Raw genomic sequence first — 21,440 nt, forward strand, 5'->3', positions numbered from 1 at the left:
TTCTTCAATATAGACGTGTCTATAAAACAAACAAACAAAAACAAGCTGAGCATGGTGGCTCATGTCTGTAATCCCAGCACTTTGGGAGGCCAAGGCCAGAGAATCACTTGAGGCCTAATTGAGACCAGCCTGGGCAACGCAGATCTTGTCTTCACAAGAAATCCAAACCAAAACAGCAAACAAAAAACACAGGCTGGATATTGTGGCTCATGCCTGCAATCCCAGCAATTTGGGAGGCTGAGGCTGGAGGAATGGGTGAGCCCAGGAGTTTGAGACCAGTATCAACAACACTGTAAGACCCTGTGTCTCTACAAAAAATAAATAAATAAAAATAAATTAGCTGGGCATGGTGATGCATGTCTATAGTTCCAGCGACTTAGGAAGCTGACGCGGGAGGATCCTTTAAGCCCAGGAGTCCAAGGCCACAGATCGCACCACTGCACTCCAGCCTGGGTGACAAAGCAAGACCTTGTGAAAGAAAAGGAAGAAAATGAAGGGACGGAGGAAAATTAAAAAAAAGAACATGTATTCCTAATTTTAAAAAGAACCTGATTTATTCAAAGTTCAAGGTTTCAGTCTTTCAAAGCAGCAGCAATTTGCAAGGTTTGGCTTTTGAAATGTGATATAATTAAAACTGTATGTATCCAGTTGCAAGCTTTGAATTTTTAAAACAATATTGTAAGAGAATCAGATTGAGGAGTGACAGTGACCTTAGATATTTTACTTACTGGACTCTTACGTAAGAATAGTTAAGATGCTTTGGGGTACTTCCTACTTACATGATTTACTTTCCTTGTCTACTTGAAATTTTATAAATTTTAAAATGTATTTCTCATTACATTAGACTATTACTAAATGACTCCAATCTCATCATTTTGCAGGAGAAATGAGCTCAAGTAATATGTCTGCCTACTTAAAAGGAGTCACCAAAGGTAGGTCACTACCAATACTGGAATGGCTTTTACTCTGAGTTATGTTACGTTACTTAAAAATTCGAAATAGACAACTGAATAATAAATATTCGCTGTCATGTTTTTATGCTATCTTCCATTCTTACATGATCTATGTTAAAGGCATGTTAATCTTTCATATGGTAATCTGACATACACATATCAGACCTATTACACAGTCCCACTATGAAAATACAGTCTCCCCCACCAAGATGAAGTATTCTAACAATCAAATAAGTAAACTTTCCAGCTTCTTTAAGATTCCTTCTGTTATATAAGAAGTCAAAGCAAACATCAATATCAATATATTTGATAAGGCTATATAAAAATCAGGCAGGGATGAAGAGGTGAGGGAAGTTGATTTAAGATCTTCATTCCATAAATAATTATTCCATTCAAATAATTAGTGTTATCTTCCAACTTACATATGCATTTTAAAGTGACTTTAGAAGATCAAGTACACATACCTATTTTTAATGTACAGAAACTTTTTCTTAGCGCATTGCTTATTTATTTTTAAAGCTCTCTGGAGAGCTATCTCCTACCTCTTCTCCATGTGGTACCACTGGAAATGTCTTTTCCAACACATTCCTACTACTACACAAGAGGGTCAAACCAATCCTCACCATCATCCCCCTTTTCTCTCCTCCAGCATACTGATTCATTCAAGGACAGGTATGTAACCCAAGGAAATCAGCGACTTCCTTAAATGTTGATATATAAAATGAATAGATATAATCCTCTTTTATTGTAAAGCGAGAGTCTCAGGGAGGTCATAAGATGTGAGACTGTCAGTGCTATCTTCATATGGCCTCCGGATCCAGCCAAGCCTGAAGCTAGGCATTCTCTTGGCTTTACCCATCATGTGAACGGATTTGCATTTCCATTTAATTTTGGTTGAATATCCACCACTAATCCCAAAATTCAGACCATAAGTCATTATTAGCATTTTTAGTCTAGAGCAGGTGTTGACAAACAGCAGCCTGTGGGACAAATTTGACTGGCAAACTGAGCCTCTCAAGCTATGAATGGTTTATACACTCCAGAGTCATAATAAGTGAAGAAGAATATGTGGCAAAGATTGTATGTGGTCAGCAAGGCCTAAAATAGTTACTATATGGCCATTTGAAGGAAATGGTTACTGACCCAGACTTTGAGGGGAAAAAAAAAAAAAAACCACCTAAGAATTCACCCAGATTTCAAAAACTAGTTAAAACTCTCCAGAACAAAATAAATAAAACCTCTTTATATTTTAAAACAATATAGTATACAAATTAATATCTTAAACAAGGGTAGATATCAAAAAAATTGCTACAAGTAATTTACATTTACAGGCATAGCAGGGCATGACTGATAGATCTTTAAAACACAAATGCCTGGCCAGGTGCAGCGGCTCACATCTGTAAGCCCAGCAGTTCAGAATGCAGAGGCAGGAGGACTGCTGGAGGCCGGGAGTTTCAGACCAGCCTGGGCAGCACAGTTTCTACAAAAAACTAAGAAAAAAAGAAAAAAAATTAGCTGGGTGTGGTCACACAAGCCTATAGTCCCAGCTGCTCAGAAAGCGGAGGAAGAAGGATTACTTGAGCAGTGAGCTTGATCACACCACTGTGTTCCAGCCTGGGTGACATATCCAGACCCTGTCTCTTTTTTTTCTAAAAAAGGTGGTTATTGTCTTGAGACGGAATTTACTCATGGAAAGATGCTGTGGACATCACTGAAATGACTAGAAAGGATTTAAAATATACATAAACTTAGTGATAAAGCAACAGCAGCAGCAGGGTTGGAAAAAAATTGACTCCAATTCTCAAAGAAGTTCTACTATAGATAAACTGCTATCAAACAGCATCCCATGCTCTATTGAAATCTTTCGTGGAAGCAGAAGTCAATCTTAACGATACAAACTTCATTGTTTTGAAACTGCCACAATCATACCAACTTTCAGCAACCACCACCCTGGTCAGTCAGCATCTATCAACACTGAGACAAGACCATCCACCAGCAAAAAGATTATGACTCGCTAAGACTCAGATGATCATTAGCAATTTTTAGCAATAAAGCATTTTTAACTAAGCCATGTACATTTTTTTTTTGACACAATGCTATTGCATGCTTACTAGATTACAGTATAGTGTAAGTACAACTTTTATGTGCATTGGGAAACAAAAAAATTCATGGAACTCACTTTACTGTGATTTTAATTTTATTGTGGTGGCTGGGAACAGAGTGCATAACATCTCCAAGATATGCCCATGTAACTATATTAACAGTTACTTTGGTAAAAATAAATTCAAAAAATGAAAAGTAATCTATGAGGTTATAAAAAGGAATCACAGACTTTTATTTTAAAATAACTCAGTAATAATAAGACAGATTTTGCAGATGAGATAAATCCCAAATGCAATTTTTAAAGCAAATTTTTATTTCCTAGTCAATGCACAGCCATTTCATGCACTGATTTGTCAATATGAATTACAAATATTGGAACTGTCCAAAGGTATTCATCTAAGCATTACTTATAATAAGGAGAAACTAGAAAGGAGCTAGATGCCCAATAATAGGGAATAGTTAAATAAAACAGTATGGTAATTAAAATTGCAAGAAAACAGTTATTATTTAATGAGGATGTGAACACTTTGGCACTTTTACACGGCTGGTGGGAATTAAATTCATATATTTCTGAGTGCAATTTCAAAATATATGTCAATATCTAAAAAGAATATAACCAGTGACTTAACAAGGAAATAGTTGTGTAAATTACAAAGCTATACTTAATTAGGGTACATCCATATCTAGCCATCACAAATGATGTAATTTATAGTTATTTGAAAGGAAACCAGTCTACTACAAAGTGTTTAGACAAATAATGCATTTTTGTTTCTCCACAACTATTACCTTGTTCTGTCATTCCGAAGATGAAATTTAATGTACATCAAATGTATATTTTAGAGAGCCTGGCACATAACAGGCACTTAAAAAGTAATGCCTACTGTCACGTACCACGAGATCATACTTTTGCATATGCCTAGCGAAGTGTCTCCCTTCTGGGTAAAGACAGAAGATTTAACACACATGCACTCACTTCTGTCTCCACATGAAATGCCACTAATACTCACTTCTGTCTCCACATGAAATGCCACTAATACAGCATTAAAACAATCTGAGACATAAATCTACAAGGATGAGAAGAATGGAGGACACTATCATTACAATACAATTTTAGGAGATGAAAACCAGAAATGCCAGGATAAATGCACTGGGAAGTCCAGAAAACCGAAAGAAGAAAGCTGAGATTAACTACCAATTAAACTGACACCAGAGAAGCCCAAAAAGGCTCAGGATCTGATGATGCCAGATACCTCTAGGGCAGCATTGGGATTAAAACTGAAGACTGGCTGATAGGTTGCTTACAAGGCATCAGATCCCCAGATCCCCTCCCACACTGGTACAGCTGGGTAACCATTCCTCTCCTGGTTCCAGCAAAAAACAAGACCTTTATTCTTTAGGAAGTGTTGCGGGAAGTCAGGGACCCCGAACGGAGGGACCGGCTGAAGCCATGCCAGAAGAACATAAATTGTGAAGATTTCATGGACACTTATCACTTCCCCAATCAATACCTTTGTGATTTCCTATGCCTGTCTTTACTTTAATCTCTTAATCCCATCATTTCAAAAGCTGAGGAGGATGTTTGTCGCCTCAGGACCCTGTGGTGATTGCGTTAACTGCACAAATTGTTTGTAGAGCATGTGTGTTTGAACAATATGAAATCTGGGCACCTTGAAAAAAGAACAGGATAACAGCTGTGTTCAGGGAACAAGGGAGATAAGACTTTAAACTCTGACTGCCGGTGAGCCGGATGGAACAGAGCCATATTTCTCTTCTTTCAAAAGGAAATAGGAGAAATATTGCTGAATTCTTTTTCTCAGCAAGGAACATCCCTGAGAAAGAGAATGCGCCCTGAGGGTAGGTCTATCAACGGCCCCTTTGGAGGTCGCGGTGGAAGCCGAAAGGATGAAATAAGCCCTGGTCTCCTGTTGTGCTCCCAGGCTTATTAGGACGAGGAAATTCCGGCCTAATAAATTTTGGTCAGACAGGTTGGCTGCTTTCAAACCATGTCTCCTGATAAGACGTTATCAATGACAACGCGTGTCCGAAACTTCAACAGCAATTTTAATTTTGCCCCATCCTGTGGTCCTGTGATCTTGCCCTGCCTCCACTTGCTTTGTGATATTTTATTACCTTGTGAAGCATGTGATCTCTGTGACCCACACCCTATTCATACACTCTGTCCCCTTTTGAAAATCGCTAATAAAAACTTGGTGGTTTTATTTCTCGGGGAGTATCACGGAACTTGCCGACATGTGATGTCTCCCCTGGACGCCCAGCTTTAAAATTTCTCTCTTTTGTACTCTTTCCCTTTATTTCTCAAACCAGCCGAGACGCTGAGGGAAACAGAAAAGAACCCACGTTAACTATTGGGGGCGGGTTCCCCAATAGAATATAGAAATCCTTGACTAAAGTACACAGTACAAATAGGTACACTATACCAAAAATAAGAGGGAGAGAAGGGAATCGAGTACAGACATACTGTCTGACAATATACATTATCCTGCCTCTGTCTGAGGCCTCTTCTCCCACTTGGCCCCCAGAACTCAGGAACTTAAGGTTTCACCTTAAGGTAGGAGTTTGAAACAATCTTCTCTGTGGAATTTTACCAGCTAAAGGAAAAAAGATCTAAAAATAATGATAAGAGGAAGTTTACAACAAAATGACCCAACCAATCACTAAACAATGAATCTTGGTCAAACCTCACTTATGTACTCAGAGCTTACAAAAGAGACTTTTGGTCTCGAATTATACTTGAGTATGAGGAGACAACCAGGAATTACCAGAATTACCAGAATATGAGGAAAGTTCCTAGCATGAAAGACAAAAACCAATCCAAAATTCAGGCCCCCCCCACACAAAAAAAATACCTGAGATCACACAGGCAAAGAAAACTCACCATTAATGTCATCAAAAAAGAAATGCAATCATAAACCAAACACATGATTCTATACACAGGGAAATGAAAACAAAATCACCTCTTGGAAATAAAAGATGGCAAACATGGAGAAAAAAAGCAATTCAAGAGAAAAGTTGGAAGATGAAGTAGAAATCTACCAGAAACAGAACAAAAAAGGAAAGCAATGTCAAACAGTAAGATCAAGACCATTTAAGAGGACAAGCACTCAATAGAAAATCAAGAAAGAGAAAAGAAACAAGTACAGGGTAACCAACAGTCCCAGTTTGCCTAGGACTATCCTGGTTTTAGAGCTGTAAGTCCTGAGTCTTCAGAATGCCCCAGATCCAGAGAAAGAAAAACCAGCTGGTCACTCTATCAAGGAATAAATCAGAAATAGGAACAGTGCCAATACTGAAAGATGGAAGACACTATGTAATTCTTCAAAATTCTGAAGGAAAGTAATTCCCAACCCAGAACTCTATATTCGCCAATCTGTCAAGTAAGTATCAAGGTGGTATGATACGTTTTCAGACATCTAAATTTTGAAAAAATTAATTTTAAATTATTAATATCTCATAAATACCTTTCCTTAGATTCAAGAAGAAATATTCCACCAAAATAAGAAACCAAGAAAGATGACATGAAATCTAGAAAAGGGAAACTAAAAAGACTGAAGCAAATTCCAAGGCTAAAGCAGTATAACCAGGCGCAATGAACAACCATCCAGAGGCCTCACTTCTTCAGGAAGATGAAGCAAATGCATGTAGACAGCTTGAGAAAAGATGATGACAATTAGGAGGGTGGAGTTTGAGTAAGTTCATGGGAAAGTACGGAAAACACAAAAAGGAATTTAAAATTCAAGAAAAGCAAAAATGTGTGAGAAAGGAAATGTTCCTACATGGCTCAGTGTAAGTGATATTTAGGATGATACAATAAACCCTGCGTGCTGATCATAATGGGAAGACGGTAAGTACATAACAGTATGTGTTCAGTAGGTGAACGGGGTGGGGTAAGGTTAGAATGCAAAATCTTCATTTTCCACAAGGGGAACACAACAGGGATCAAAGAGTTGGGGGTGGGGGAGAAGAATCAACAAAGAGACACATAAAAGCACATAATCTAGACATTAAAACATCAAAATAATCAGCTATAGAAAAGTGCACAGTGGCAGAAAAACTGCTTTAAAAAAAATAAATAATAGATCTGGCCAGGCATAGTGGCTCATGCCTATAATCCAAGCACTCTGGGAGGCCTAGATAGGAGGATTGCTTGAGTCCAGGAGTTTGAGACGAGCCTAAGCAACATAGTGAGACTTCATCTCTACAAGAAAAAATCTTTTTTAAAAAATTAGCCAGGTATGGTGGCATGTGCCTGTGGTCCCAGCTACCCGGGGTGCTGAGGTGGGAAGACTGCTTGAATCTTTCGAGATCAAGGCTGCAGTAAGCTACGATTATCTTCTTGAAGAAGAAAAAAAAATATCTTATATAACTCTTTCACTTTACACTGCAAATAAGTGGTGATCAATATAAAGTGAAAAATTTTGGCATGATACACACCAAAAAAAAAAAAAAAGGTAGCCCTTGGTGAATGAAATTAAAAATGATTTTATATTTTTCTTCTTTGTATATTTTGGTACTTTCTGGATTATTTTTAACTAACATATCAGAATCAGAGTGTCAAAACCATTCCAGAATACAGGTAAGAACATAAAGGGCAATTACTAATGTAAGCTGAGTAAAACATAATTTGGCTAATTTAATTCTTATTTTGACCTTGTATACAAAAATATATAACATGATCATTTATAATTTTCAAACAACATAATATGAAGCAAAGCCTTCTTAACAAAGAAGTCAGTGCTGTATTTACCATTAAATGATCTCTTTTTTAAATCTGGCAACCTCTTTTTAAAGTTTTTTTAAAGCCTCAAACACACTAGGATTATTTGTTAGTAATTTTTCAAAGCAGTCACATATTGGAACTTGTAACTTTTAAGTTGCTAAATTACTTTAATAGCTGCCTTGTAAGATGGAAAACTGACACTCAAAACTCTTTTCCTTTTAAGCTCCCTGCCCAACTCTTCACGTATCTAACTTAAATTCGTCTCTCCTGCTCAACTCATTCTTATTTCCTCCCTCCATGCGCAAAGCACTATGTCTTCCTCATCTAATCAGAATCTCCTTTCTAGAATTTGGCTTTTGCCTGGTTCTTCTCTACGTCTGATAAAAACCACAAGCTATATGCAAGTCATCAGGAGAATATGAAACTCAAGACAAAAGTAAGCTGTTAACTCCTGCTATGTTATTAATAATGTGCACATGACGCCCACTTTAAATAACAGAGAGTAAAGTAGATCTTCAATAGAAACATCAGTCTGGAAATAGAAGTTGTTCTATAAACAGGTTCCATAATTACTCAGATTTTGATCACCAATTGTTTCCTGTAATTCTATACCATCATCATCTACTCACTTTGAAATTATTGCAAAATTTTTTTAAAAATCATTAAAAATTGTTACATAACATTCTTCTTTCTGGGGTACTCTGGAGACTTTTACCAAGTAACACAGAATGACCTTTGTCTCAGAGCTGTTTTGATGAGATACAGCCGGCAAGCAGCAACGCTTCAGGAAGTCTGTCACTAAAGTAGTGGTTTCACTAGATCTTCTGCCAGCTCTAGTGCCCTCGCCGGGAACTTGTTCATTGGCCTACCAACAATTGACTAAGCAGCACAATAACAAGGTCTTCCTGTTTAAGCTTCCCCACTAAATGTATTATATCATTTCCTGAGTGTATTCCATGAACCACTGCTGGTTCCCAAATAATAGTTGGTCAAATTAATTTGCAAATTATTGGGTTAAGAAGTTACTGCAAGTCTTCCCACAGCTTACAATATATTTCTGCTTATCTAGAATCTCCTTGAATAATACTTGAACATGGGGAACGGTTCTTCCACAAAGTATCTTAAAAATACTGTTGTTCCTACAATTTTTAAACCATTTCCTTTACTATGAAGCTCTCCTACTGACCAATTATGTCTTAGAATAACTCTTTACCTGAGGAAACACATCACATTCAAACTAATAGGTTCAATTCTTAAAAACTGGAAGAAAACAAAGGATATCCAAAATAAAATAAAATAACCTACCCAATATGAAATTTCTCACAATGGTCTACTCTATTTTTAATATAATTTTTAGATTTTTATTCTACTAAGATTTGTATTAATCAGAAGCCCATCTCTCAACTTCCATCTACCCACTGAATCTAATTCTGGCCTCTGGATTAATGTTAAAACAAAAAACCCTGATACATACAAAAGCCCTTTAAATACGTGACCTGGCCAGGCGAGGCGGCCAGATCACCTGAGGTCAGGAGGTCAAGACCAGCCTGGCCAATATGGCAAAACCCCGTCTCTACTATAAATACAAAAATTAGCCAGGTGTGGTGGCAGGCACCTGTGAATCCCAGTTACTTGGAAGGCTGAGACACGAGAATCACTTGAACCCAGGAGGGGGAGGTTGCAGTGAGACTAGATCACACCACTGCACTCCAGACTTGGGCGACAAGAATGAGACTCCGACTCAAAAAAATGAAATAAATACGTACATACATGACCATAACTCGTACTTCAACATTACATGGTACATTACAACATGTTGCTGCATTCTATGGCACTTTAGATTTTCAAAGTTGTTTTCACATATAATCTTTCATTTATGCTTCGCAAGGAGGAATCTTATTATTTTGCAAATAAGATTAGGAATAAGGTTGGCATCATAACTACAGCTGAATGATTTGCCCAACCTCACAATGAGGAGATATTTTTTAAAGCAATGTACATGCATTAATATTGACATTTTTGTTTTCATTTATGTTGATGTATCCATTTATACAGGTTACATTTTTCTTTATATATAAAATTATGCAATTTTATTTGTATATATATTCCTAGTTTTGACTTTCTTTTATAAATTTAAGGGGTACAAGTGCAGTTTCGTTATATGGATATATTGCTTACTGGCAAAGTCTGGGCTTTTGGTATTAACCATCATCCAAATAATGTATATTACAGCCATGAGGTAATTTCTCATCCTTCGTCTCCTTCCCAGTCTATGGCCACGTGAACACATTATTTAGTTCCAACTTACAAATGACAACATGTGGTATTTGATTTTCAGGAGATAAAAAAACTCTAAGTCTGGTGTTCCAAATGTAACAGCTACCTTAAAATTGACCAATGGCCAGGACTTACTGATCCCCCATTCTCAAAATGCTTTGAATATGTTTTCTGCCTTAAGATATTCACTTTCAGTTGTACACCCTAAATTTTGTGATGCATCCTGTGCACTAAGCACTATGCTAAGTCTTCTAATGTTTTCATTTATTCCTCAAATAGCTATTATGCCCATTTTACAAAGAAAAAGTTACAAACTTTCCCACAGTTACCAGCTGAAAAAATGGCAGAACTAAGATTTGAATCCGACATTTTTGGCTCTACTCCTCAAAATACCATTACTTGAAACCCAGAGACAATCATAAAATACCACATTTTGCCCCTATATCCTTAAGAAACGTTACCTGCCAATTAATTCTACTGTAAACTCTTTCCTGAAGTGACACATTTAATCATGCCTAAAATGCACAATGCCTTGTTTTGACTTCAAGAAACCTTCCCAGACTGAGCTTGCCTAATCTGTTCGCCCCTATGCATTCTCTTCTCAAGGCCAATTTTTGGGATCAAATGGCCTGGGTTTCAACTCGGCTTTATCATTTCTTAGTTCTGTGACCCTAGACAGGTAACTTGACTAATGATCCAGAGTTTCCTCACCTGTAAGCTGGGAATAAAAATACCTGCCACACAAAGGCTGGGGGCAGTGGCTCATGCCTGTAATCCCAGCATTCTGGGAAGCCGCGGGGGGTGGATCACTTGAGGTCAGGTATTCAAGACCAGCCTGGTCAACATGGTGAAACCCCATCTCCATACTAAAAACACAAAAAGTTAGCCGGGCGTGGTGGCACATGCCTATAATCCCAGTTACTTGGGAGCCTGAGATAGGAGAATCACTTGAACCCAGCAAGCAGAAATTGCAGTAAGCTGAGATTGTGCCACTGCATTCCAGCCTGGGCAACACAGGAAGACTCCATCTTAAAACAAACAAACAAACAAAAACAAAAAACAACAACTTGCTACACAAGACCGATGAGGAACAAATAAGATGACTCACGTAAGGTATTCAGAACAACTGTCAGGCACTTAAAAGCACAGTAAATATATGCTACTTTGTTTTGAAATGTTTTCATTTATTTGAAAACCAGCAAATACATAGCGAATGATATGGTATGAATCCTTGGGTTCACATAGTATTCACCTCTAAATTTAATCAATACTACCAATGAACGACCAAATAAAATTTCACTTCCTCTAGAGTCTTAGTTATCTCCAAATGGCCCAATTATGTTACAACAGTAAAACACAGAAACATGGGTTAAGAAAAGAAAAAGAAAATGCTTCATTCAAGGTCATACATACCCCCATCTTCAAATCCTAACTCTGCCAAGTATGAGGTATACTACTCAGAGAAGTTACTTCATCTCCTCGGAATGCATTTCTTTGATAACTATCCTAAGCTGGGCATGGTGGCTCACGCCTGTAATCCCAGCACTTTGGAAGGCTGAGGTGGGCAGATAACCTGAGGTCAGGAGTTCGAGACCAGCCTGGTCAATATGGCGAAACCCTGTCTCTACTAAAAATACAAAACTTAGCCAAACACGGTGGCACGCACCTGTAATCTCAGCTACTTGGGAGGCTGAGGCACGAGAATTGCTTGAACCTGGGAGGCAGAGGTTGCAGTGAGCCAACTGCAAGACTCTGTCTATGGGAAAAAAAATTTAAAAAGTATCCTGAAGTACCATTTTTTTTTAAAAGAAAATGTAGCTGCATATGTAAAATACCTGGCACTTATTTTATGCTAAACAAACGCTGGTTCCATTCTCTTGTTTCAACAGCTTAGGCTACGATGAGAGATCAGAACTGGGATAGTGGCAGTGAAAATGGAAAAGTGATATAATAGTGACAATAGAACACACAGATACTGTGAAAGTAAATGAAATAATGGTGAAATGAGTTTTAAAATACTAAATTAGTTTGTGACTATGTGCTGAGCAGGCTTAATGGAATTATCTGGATTGGTTTTTATCAAACCAGCAGCATAATGACACTGAGTTGGGTTTTCTTTTAAAAATCATGTTAACAGACTATATAAAGAAAAGAAAGCTGATCTCTACAAAGGACCAAGGCCATGACACTCAAGTACAATCTGCTATTGCCTGGCCCTAGAACCCTCTTACATATAAGAGCTTTAAGAGATGAGTTCTTCAAATGAGGCACACTGGAAGGCAGAAGGAGGAGTGAATCCTAAACAGCTTGCTATAAACTCAACCTGGCCCACTGGCTATGAATATTACATAGCTACTACAATGGACAGACTGACAGCCCACTGGCTATGAATATTACATAGCTACTACAATGGACAGACTGACAGACACCAAACACAGGGAGGAAAGGCAGTATAAAAGCTGGCATCAATACCTCCAATTATCGATAAAGCCTTGGAAGGACAAATAGTTGGTTGTCCTTTTAACTTGGACCTTTTTTTCCTTCTCACTTCAAGATACTGATCTAGCCTATCTTAATCCTTTAAACTTAAAACATTTTATATAGATGTACTGCATATTTAAAATACCAAAACAGAACAAAGTTCAATCTAAAAGATGTTACTTCACTAACCTATCATACAGGTTAAACATAAAATTTTTTATATAGTACCTACTATTAATAGTATTCTTGTCATTTTAGTTAATGTGTGAATCAATCAAAAGTAGTTTTACATTGCAGTGTTAAATTAAACAGAGCTAACAGCTCCGATTCAATATTAAGTTAGGCTGATTCAATATGAGCTATACTTTGACAAGAATGCTAGTAAACACTATATACAATCCTCTTAAGCCAAGAAAACATTATAGTCCTACCCAAATGTAGATCTAAAATCAATCAGAGAAGAACAGATGCTGAAAAGCAAGCTTCCTAATTAGGTATTATGAAAATTAAGTACTTTTAAAAATTGTAGATAAGTGCTTTATTATCCTATTTGTCCTCTATAGATTTCTCGAATAGAAATAAGGAAAGAAGGCTGGGCACAGTGGCTCACGCCTATAATCCCAACACTTTGGGAGGCCGGGGCAGGTGGATCACTTGAGGTCAGGAGTTCGAGACCAGCCTGGCCAACATAGTGAAATTCCCTCTCTACAAAAATTAGCTGGGTGTGGTGGCGCACACTTGGTATCCCAGCTACTCAGGAGACTGAGACAGGAGAATTGCTTGAACCCAGGAGACGGAGGTTGCAATAAGCCAAGATCGCACCACTACTCCATACTGGGCAACAGAGCGAGACTCCGTCTCAAAAGAAAAAAAAAAAAAAAAGAAGGAAAGAAAAGAAAAACACTAGCATTCCCCAGATGAGCAGTTGGCTCCCTGAAGAAGTCTTTTGGTAAAGAGAGAGGGAGAAGAGTTCCTGGATATCTCCAAAACTGACTCATGAAGGAAAGCACATAACTCTATGTTTCTTCCACCTACTTGGTTTCTTTGCTTGAATGTATTCTCAAAACACAAATTCTTTCTACTCCACTGTAAACTTTAAGAGAGCAATATTCTTTCTCACTCACTTAGGACACAGAGTAGTGTATATAAGAGTAGTGAAACGTAAGTATTCATCTTTAGACAAAACTCTTTAAAGACCATGAGATATTACATATGAATAAGGTTTAATTTATATTGAGGTATATTTATTATAATAACATTTCATTGTATCTATACATCAAGAATATCTAATATAAAAAAATACATATTTGGCCAGGCATGGTAGCTCACACGTGTAATCCCAACACTTTGGGAGGTCGAGGCAAGCAGATAACTTGAGGTCAGAAGTTTGAGACCAACCTGGCCAACATAGTGAAACCCCATCTCTACTAAAAACACAAAAATTACCCAAGCGTGATGTGCACACTTGTAATCCCAGTTACTCTGGAGGCCAAGGCAGGAGGATCGCTTGAGCCCAGGAGGTGGAAGTTGCAGTGAGCCAAGACTGCGCCACTGCACTCCAGCCTAGGCAACAGAGTGAGACTCCATCTAAAAAAGCATAGATAAATTTGATTTCCGATCATGGTAACTCATAACTAAAAACAACAATTCCTAACTAAATGATAATTCTGTATGTGGTATAGAAGAAAATCCAACTTTATGTCCCATCCTGATATTAGGAAATCGATGAAGTAGGAGATGCAGCGAGGACCAATAAAGATACAGACACTAAAATGTGATGGTTTCGTAATAACAGGAAGGCAGTATTCCTTACCTGTCTCCATAAAACTAAATGTAGTAACAGTTATTACATGCTGTCATGTACTTAATTATATGGACAGTAATAAATCTAAGATTATCTAAGACGGGGGGAAAAACCCCTTAACTTTAAAGCATAATTGCTTTTGACAAACCAAGAGAAACATTCTTTAATTAAAGAAAAAGACCTTTTTGTAAACTTACTTGCTAATTTGGCCTGTAATCCAGAAGGTCCAGGTTTTGATGTCTCTGACTTAGAAGACCCTGGAAGAGACAGTTTTGTTTTAGGAAGGCTAACTTTAGGGCTGAAACGAGCAGCCCAATCAAATTTTGAAGAGCCACCAGTTTTACTCTGTTCCTTTTCCCTGCTACTTCTTCTGGGGCTGGGACTGGATGCTGAACGGGAACGCCTGGCCTTGTTCTGATCTTTTCCTTGTTTCACTCTGGCACCCGGTGGTACAGTGGAGGAGGCCGAGGCTACAGCAGAAGACGAGGAGGAAGTAGAGGCAGCAGAAGAAGAATCAGTGATGGTGCTACACCCAGCTTTGGCTGAGGTGGCTGATTTTGAAGCCAGCTTGGTAGGTTTGGCAGATCTCTCTTCTGCACCAGTTGATTCCGACCCGGAGCCACTCTTTACACAAGAACTCTCTGTCCTTTTTCTTTTCTGACTCCGTGAACCGCCAGTGGCCCCACTCTTTCTGGTATGAGCCTTGCTTGTTGATGGTGATTGTGCAGACTTCAGTTGTTGCTCCTGGTCTAAATGTCTCTTCTTTGACTTACTATGTGGCTTATTTGTTTCTGAGGGAGATTCAGTATGCTGAAGTGCTTTTGGTTTTTTTGCAGAGCTAGGAGAATTGGTCCTGTTGTAGTCTGGACTAGCACTGCGTTTCACTCCTCGAGAATTGTCTTTCTTAGGCACCTGCCCCGTTTTTTGTCTTTCTGAAGTATTGGCTCTGTCTGGATCCTCTGGTTGTGGAACTATCACAGCAGATGATGAACTGCAGCTTCTAAGAGGTTAGATAAGAAAACAGTTAATACCAGCCTGTCATATTTACAACTGTCATACATAATGCTTTCAAAAAATAAAGAACGAGTATGTTCCTACTAAGTCCAGTATTAAACATAGGTTTTCAGATGGTTCAAATCTGTAAAACGAAACAAAAGAACAAAACAAAGGCAGATGTGACTTTGGATAGTAAAATATCTGATTAGAAGATAAGGGTGTTCTTTAGCCCAAAGATTACTGACACTAACACTCCTAATCACAAAACAAGAGTTAAGATTACAAGAAAAACAACACTTAATTGTTCAGTACCAGAGGAAGCCAGAATATTGATGCCTTATTCACAAACAAAACTGCTTTGTCAAAGCTTAGAAGAAATAAGCATTAACATACATACTTTCAAAATGAAGGTTAGAGGTTTTTATACTGTAGTACTATCAAATCTTCAGTTAACATTGCTTTCCAAAGACTCTTACCAATTAGATCTTAAGAATCACTGACCTAAACCTAAATTATGGCTCTGACAATAAAAACTTAAAAAAAAAATTTTTAAAATAAAAAGAAATAAAATATGGCCACAATGGTTTGTTAAGCAAAGGGGGAATCTTATATCCAAACAAAAATATCATTTTATCATTGACAAACTCATTGTCTAGGGTATACTGCACTAATCACTGCAAAGGTGATAAACTGTCAATCCTAAAAGTTACTCTTAGAGAATAATGAAAATATGTATCATAACGTTTTAGAATAACCTCAAGTTTTTAATATTACGCAATGATTCGAATGCAAATAATTCTGCCTTGAAAATGTATAAGCAACATGAAGATTTACCTTTTAGAAAGGTGTCCCCTTGACAGTTCAGAAGTAGTATTAGACTGCACTTTGGGTGCCTTAGAATTAGATTTTCTACTCTCAGGAGGGCTATATCCCTTATGTTTTGCCTGCCCTAAATGTGACCTGTCAGCAGAAAATCAAAACAGAAATCTATCAGGAAACTGAGATGCAAATACAATACTGAAAGTGAAATATTTTTATATATTTTTTAAAGCTTCCCACAATTCATTGTTGACCCTACCCTTTTTCCAAATATTTGAATTTTAATTATTACTCTACCAAATAATCTGGCAAAAAGAAGTTGCCTCTTAGAACCAACCCCCCTCCCCAATACCAAAGAGTTTATTATCACCAGTAGTCATAATTGCACAGAGTTGTTATGGTTGCTTAAGCAGTAACACATATTTCAGCAATTTTAGTGCAGATATTCAAATATGCTACATTTTAACAAAAAGTAAATTTAGACTTTAGATCTAAACACTACTTTTAATACATAATGTGACTGTAACGGCTTTAAAAGCTTACGGAAAAGACAATTGATGATTCCCACACTGATACTGATTTCCAATTCGTACATTAAAATTCAGGTAAACACAGTAAATGCAGAGACAGGAAAACCAATTCTCAAACTGATTTTATACAGAAAATCATTTCAAGCACTAAACAATAAACCAACCTACATGAAATCAATATAGTGATACTTGCTAAAACTTTAAAGTACTTGTAAACAGAAAGAACACAAAAAAGTCCTGGAGAAATATGGAATTTACCACAAAAGTTCCAAAAAACATTCAAATAATTCCATGATTGATGTGGTACATCATATTTACAATAAATCAAATCCTTACACCAGCACGGTTCTAAAAGCAAGTTTGAGGAACATGAAAAAACTGTTTTCAGTTAGATTATTTTTTAGACCTTGGGGAATGGTTACATGAGATTTACATAAGCAATAAAAAACAAACATACGTTTATATCCAGAAAACTGCTGTCATTCAGGTGAGATATTAATGTAATAAATGCAATTTATGTAATTCATAGCTGATGTCCACCTTCCACATAAGAGCATATACTAATGAAAATTTAGAAAAAAGTTTCATTAACACCAAATTTACTTGTTAAAAAAAGTTTAAGGCTTTTATTCCAAACACCATCTCAAAAGAACTTAGAAATGAGTCACTAAAAACATCACAAAATAATTCTAACTCAATCTTTAAGGATGCCATAAATTTCTTAAGATATCATACAAGTACAACCATCTGTTCCAAAAGAGGACCTAAGGTTTCTCTTTTCTGTATCATTCCTTCTTCCATCTTTCCAGAATTCATGAAAAGAGTCTTAAAAGAAGGTAAGAAATTAGCTTCTTAAGAAAGGAAATAGTTCCTGGATCCCTCATATCATTTTTATTTTCAAGGTTCTAATGTGAAAGTAATAGTATTTTCTAAATACTTATTAAAATAGACGAATTTCTTAAAAAAAAATTCTAGGTGAGCCTTTCAAGTGTATTAGTCTTCACTTTTAGTAATGAAGGGACACATATACTTCAAGAAGCATATTTTCTAAAGTTGTAGCTAAGCTGAAATTCGTAAGTTTTTTTTATACATTGTGTTTTTGTTGTTGTTGCTGTTTTATTTTTTTATTTTTTGGTGTTTCAGAAAGGGTCTTGCTCTGTCACTGAGGCTGGATCACGTGATTTTCCTGCCTCATATACATTGGGATTAATTTTAGTTTTTCCTATTCTCCCATTGCAGACTAAAATTTTGCTTAACCAATGAGTTTCTTATTAGATTTAATTTCTAAGAGTTGCTTTTGTTTTTGTTATATTTCTACCAACAGATCTCAGAGTTCAACTCTTTTTTCTTCAGAAATGAGACTATTTTTGAAAGCATTCCATAGTTATTCTAAAAAGGTATAACATTCTGTTTTTTGCGTATGGAATTTAACAGCTACAGGAAATATAAATTATGTCATTCAGGTCCTCCACATTCTTATTTTCTTAAAGATTGTTGCAGACTGCTGTTTTAATTAAAACACGTTTTCTACTTTATTTCATTTTATAATTTAAAATATACCTTGTTGCATTCCTTGATAATTAAACAACTCATTTTAAAAGAAAACTACATACATTCAAAGCTAGACAACTTTGTGAAAAATAAATGCGCAAAACAATTAAAAATTCAGATTCCTTCCATTTGTCATCAGAAACTGGCCCATATGAAACTAAAGGTGAGGGCTGGGGCCGCAGCCCTCCTCTAACTCAAATAAATTGCTCTGTTGACTTGTATACAGCTTACGTCAGATCCACCTAATGATACTCCTGTGTTATTTCTCATGCCCTTACTAATACCTTCAATGAACTTAAGAACTTAGCAGGTAAACTCTCTATATTATACCACAAAAAAGTAAACAGTATCCAAATCATTTAGAAAACCAAGGCTCACAAAACTGGTTTAAATTCAACAACGCCCAGCCGGGCACAGTGGCTTACGCCTGTAATCCCAGTACTTTGGGAGGAAGAGGCGGGTGGATCATGAGGTCAGGAGTTCAAGACCAGCCTGGCCAAGACAGTGAAACTCGGTCTCTAATAAAAACAACAAAAATTAGCTGGGCATGGTGGCATGTGCCTGTAGTCTCAGCTACCTGGGAGGCTGAGGCAGAAGAATCGCTTGAACCCGGGAGGCAGAGGTTGCAGTGAGAAGCGATTGCGTCACTGCACTGCAGCCTGGGCGATAGGGCGAGACTCGTCTCAAAAAATAAAATAAAATAAAATAAAATCAACCATGCCCACACTGATCTTACCTAAAATTATTTTAAAGTGTGATATTCTCACTGAGGACTGTTTAAAAAGTATATTTTAAACATATAAAATATTGATCTTTAACTGTCCCTTCTGCCTATCTGTTTAGCCTATGGGACTTAATACATTTTCCATAAAAGAAGGGTAAATATTTTCAGCTTCCTGGGCAATACTGTATGTCAAAAAAACAGGTACAGAAAATTCTCAAACAAACAAGCATGGTGGCTATACTTCAATCAAAATTTTATTTACAAAAACAGGCAGTGAGCCAGATTCGGCCCATGCGCTATAGTTTCCAACCCTGGCTAACAAGGAATAGACAACCAGATGGTACCAGGAAGTGACAATATGGGGCCTCCCAAAATGAAGCTCTATTTTATTATGTCCACTTATAAATTATTAATGCTCAAAAATGCTGCAAAGTAAATCTGCATAAAATAATCATGTCCAATCTGGAATAGCCAATTAGAACATCACAGTATTCAGAGGCAAAAGAGCCTTGGATGCCTCCTTTGAGCTCATTTTACCACCTCTCTAATTTAGCAAGCCTTAATGCTCAACTTTAGTTTTTATTAAAAAGCATAATCTTTTTAAAACCTAGTAAAATTTATATCCACTATAAATAAAATTTGTAGAACAGTATAGAAAAATTCATGACAAACTCTTTTAAATAACACTAGAATGAAGCCATTTAGTAAATTATAGCCCAAAGATTTGAGTGAGTCAGAGTATGTGTGTGTGTGTGTTTGTGCACGCGTACGCACGCGCACGCATGTGTTCAGGAGCTTCTATAACAACATATGGGTATTCCTGAAAAAAACCTCATGTCTCTGCAAAATTACGCACTAAAAATAACAGGGCTGTTATGTTAAAAATAAGATTGAGCCCAGAGCACACAAACCTATGTTATTTGGTAACGAGCGTCCCAACAAAAACATCACCAATTTTAATAAAAAATTACATCTCCAACAAAATTTGCACCAATAAATCCACTTGAGACTTATTTGTGTATTTTCTCCTTTTAAGTGTAACTTTTTAAAGGCATTTTTTAAAAAGCTTCAAAACAATTAAAAATATAATTTTTCTCGGGCAGACTTTCCTGTTTGTTATCTTCTTTCTTTATAAACACAGGAGTAAATGGTTTTGAACTTCCTGAGACTGCTTCTGACAGTACAAAGTATGGTGGTTTTAGAAACCACCGGAATAGCTATTTCTTTCACTAAATTATTTCTGCCAGATTTGCAAGGTTGTGTGTGTGTGTGACATCTTCATATATTACCAAATCTTCCTCTTTAATTGAAAGGTCTTTCCCCATTTTCAGTTTATACAGTAGCACTGTGGGAAAAACTGCTTATGAACCAACACTACTTCCACGTTATATTGACATCATTTCCCTACTTATCAAGTGTGTATGGGCCAATTCACATTAAAGAAACCAACATTGCAACAGAACAGACTATACTCAACTCCAGGTTATGTGCTTTCAAGATCATCTTGAAGTCTCAAATGCCTCTGAGTGTTAACTTTTAGGCACATAGTATTGACTGTACCCTTCCACCTACATTTGTACTGCTATTTAGTCAAATCCTTTACAGTAGTCCACAGAATTAAAAACCATCTCTAGTCCAAAGCAGATATAAAAGAGACCTGAACATTGTATCAAGAGCACAATATTGGGCCAGGTGTGGTGGCACATGCCTGTAATCCCAGCACTTTGGGAGGTTGAAAGCAGGTGGACTGCTTGAGCTCAGGAGTTCAAGACCAGCCTGGGCAACATGGCGAAACCCTATCTCTACAAAAAATACAAAAATAAGCTGGGTGTAGAGGTACACACCTGTATTCCTAGCTACTCGGGAGACTGGGTGGAAGAACACTTGAACCTGGCAGGTCAAAGCTGCAGTGAGCCATGGTTGTACCACTGCACTCCAGCCTGGGCAATAGAGTGAGATCCTCTCTCAATTTAAAAAAAAGAAAAAGAAAAAGAAAAAGAGCACAATGCTGTCTTAATGTTAGGAAAGATGAGGAAACTGGCTAGTTACAAGTAGCTAGTTAATTCCTATTACAGGTGTTAAATTGCCTGAATTTTTATGCTAGACATATTCACAGCTTATGATATTTGACATATTCACAGCTTATATGATATGCATATATGTAATATACATGCATATATTACCACTTACATTATACGTGCATATATTACCAAATATAAATGGATCGTGGGTTTAATTACAACTCTAAATTTGTGTATGTGTATACAGACACATTTTTATGCTTTTCTACTCTAAACACACAATTATAACATTATCGTTTTGTCTTCTAAAAATTAGATATTTTCTTTCAAATGCTGGAAAATGCATGTTTTAAAAGAGCTATTGATTTTCAATAATTAATGGTGGAAAGTTAACTTTAAACCACTTTAAATAAATAACTCACTAATGTTCCCTGTAAAATGTA

At 36.9% G+C, this 21,440-nt stretch overlaps 1 protein-coding gene across 29 annotated transcripts in view; it reads right to left on the minus strand.

The window, feature by feature from the left end:
• Nucleotides 1–21,440, minus strand: part of LOC105473959 (thyroid hormone receptor interactor 12) — a 153,631-nt gene that overhangs the window by 73,516 nt on the left and 58,675 nt on the right. For 20 of the 29 annotated variants that reach the window (XM_071073497.1, XM_071073500.1, XM_011728219.3 and 17 more), the window contains exons 3-4: nucleotides 16,187–16,312; nucleotides 14,554–15,356 (exon numbers count right to left, since the gene is read on the minus strand). In XM_071073497.1, coding sequence (XP_070929598.1) covers nucleotides 14,554–15,356; nucleotides 16,187–16,312 — 929 coding nt within the window. The remainder of the gene's footprint in view (nucleotides 1–14,553; nucleotides 15,357–16,186; nucleotides 16,313–21,440) is intronic. The other 9 variants (XM_024790332.2, XM_024790333.2, XM_024790330.2 and 6 more) reach the window with 2 other exon arrangements.

This window comes from Macaca nemestrina, chromosome 11, assembly GCF_043159975.1.
Source record: "Macaca nemestrina isolate mMacNem1 chromosome 11, mMacNem.hap1, whole genome shotgun sequence".
Taxonomy (NCBI): domain Eukaryota; kingdom Metazoa; phylum Chordata; class Mammalia; order Primates; family Cercopithecidae; genus Macaca; species Macaca nemestrina.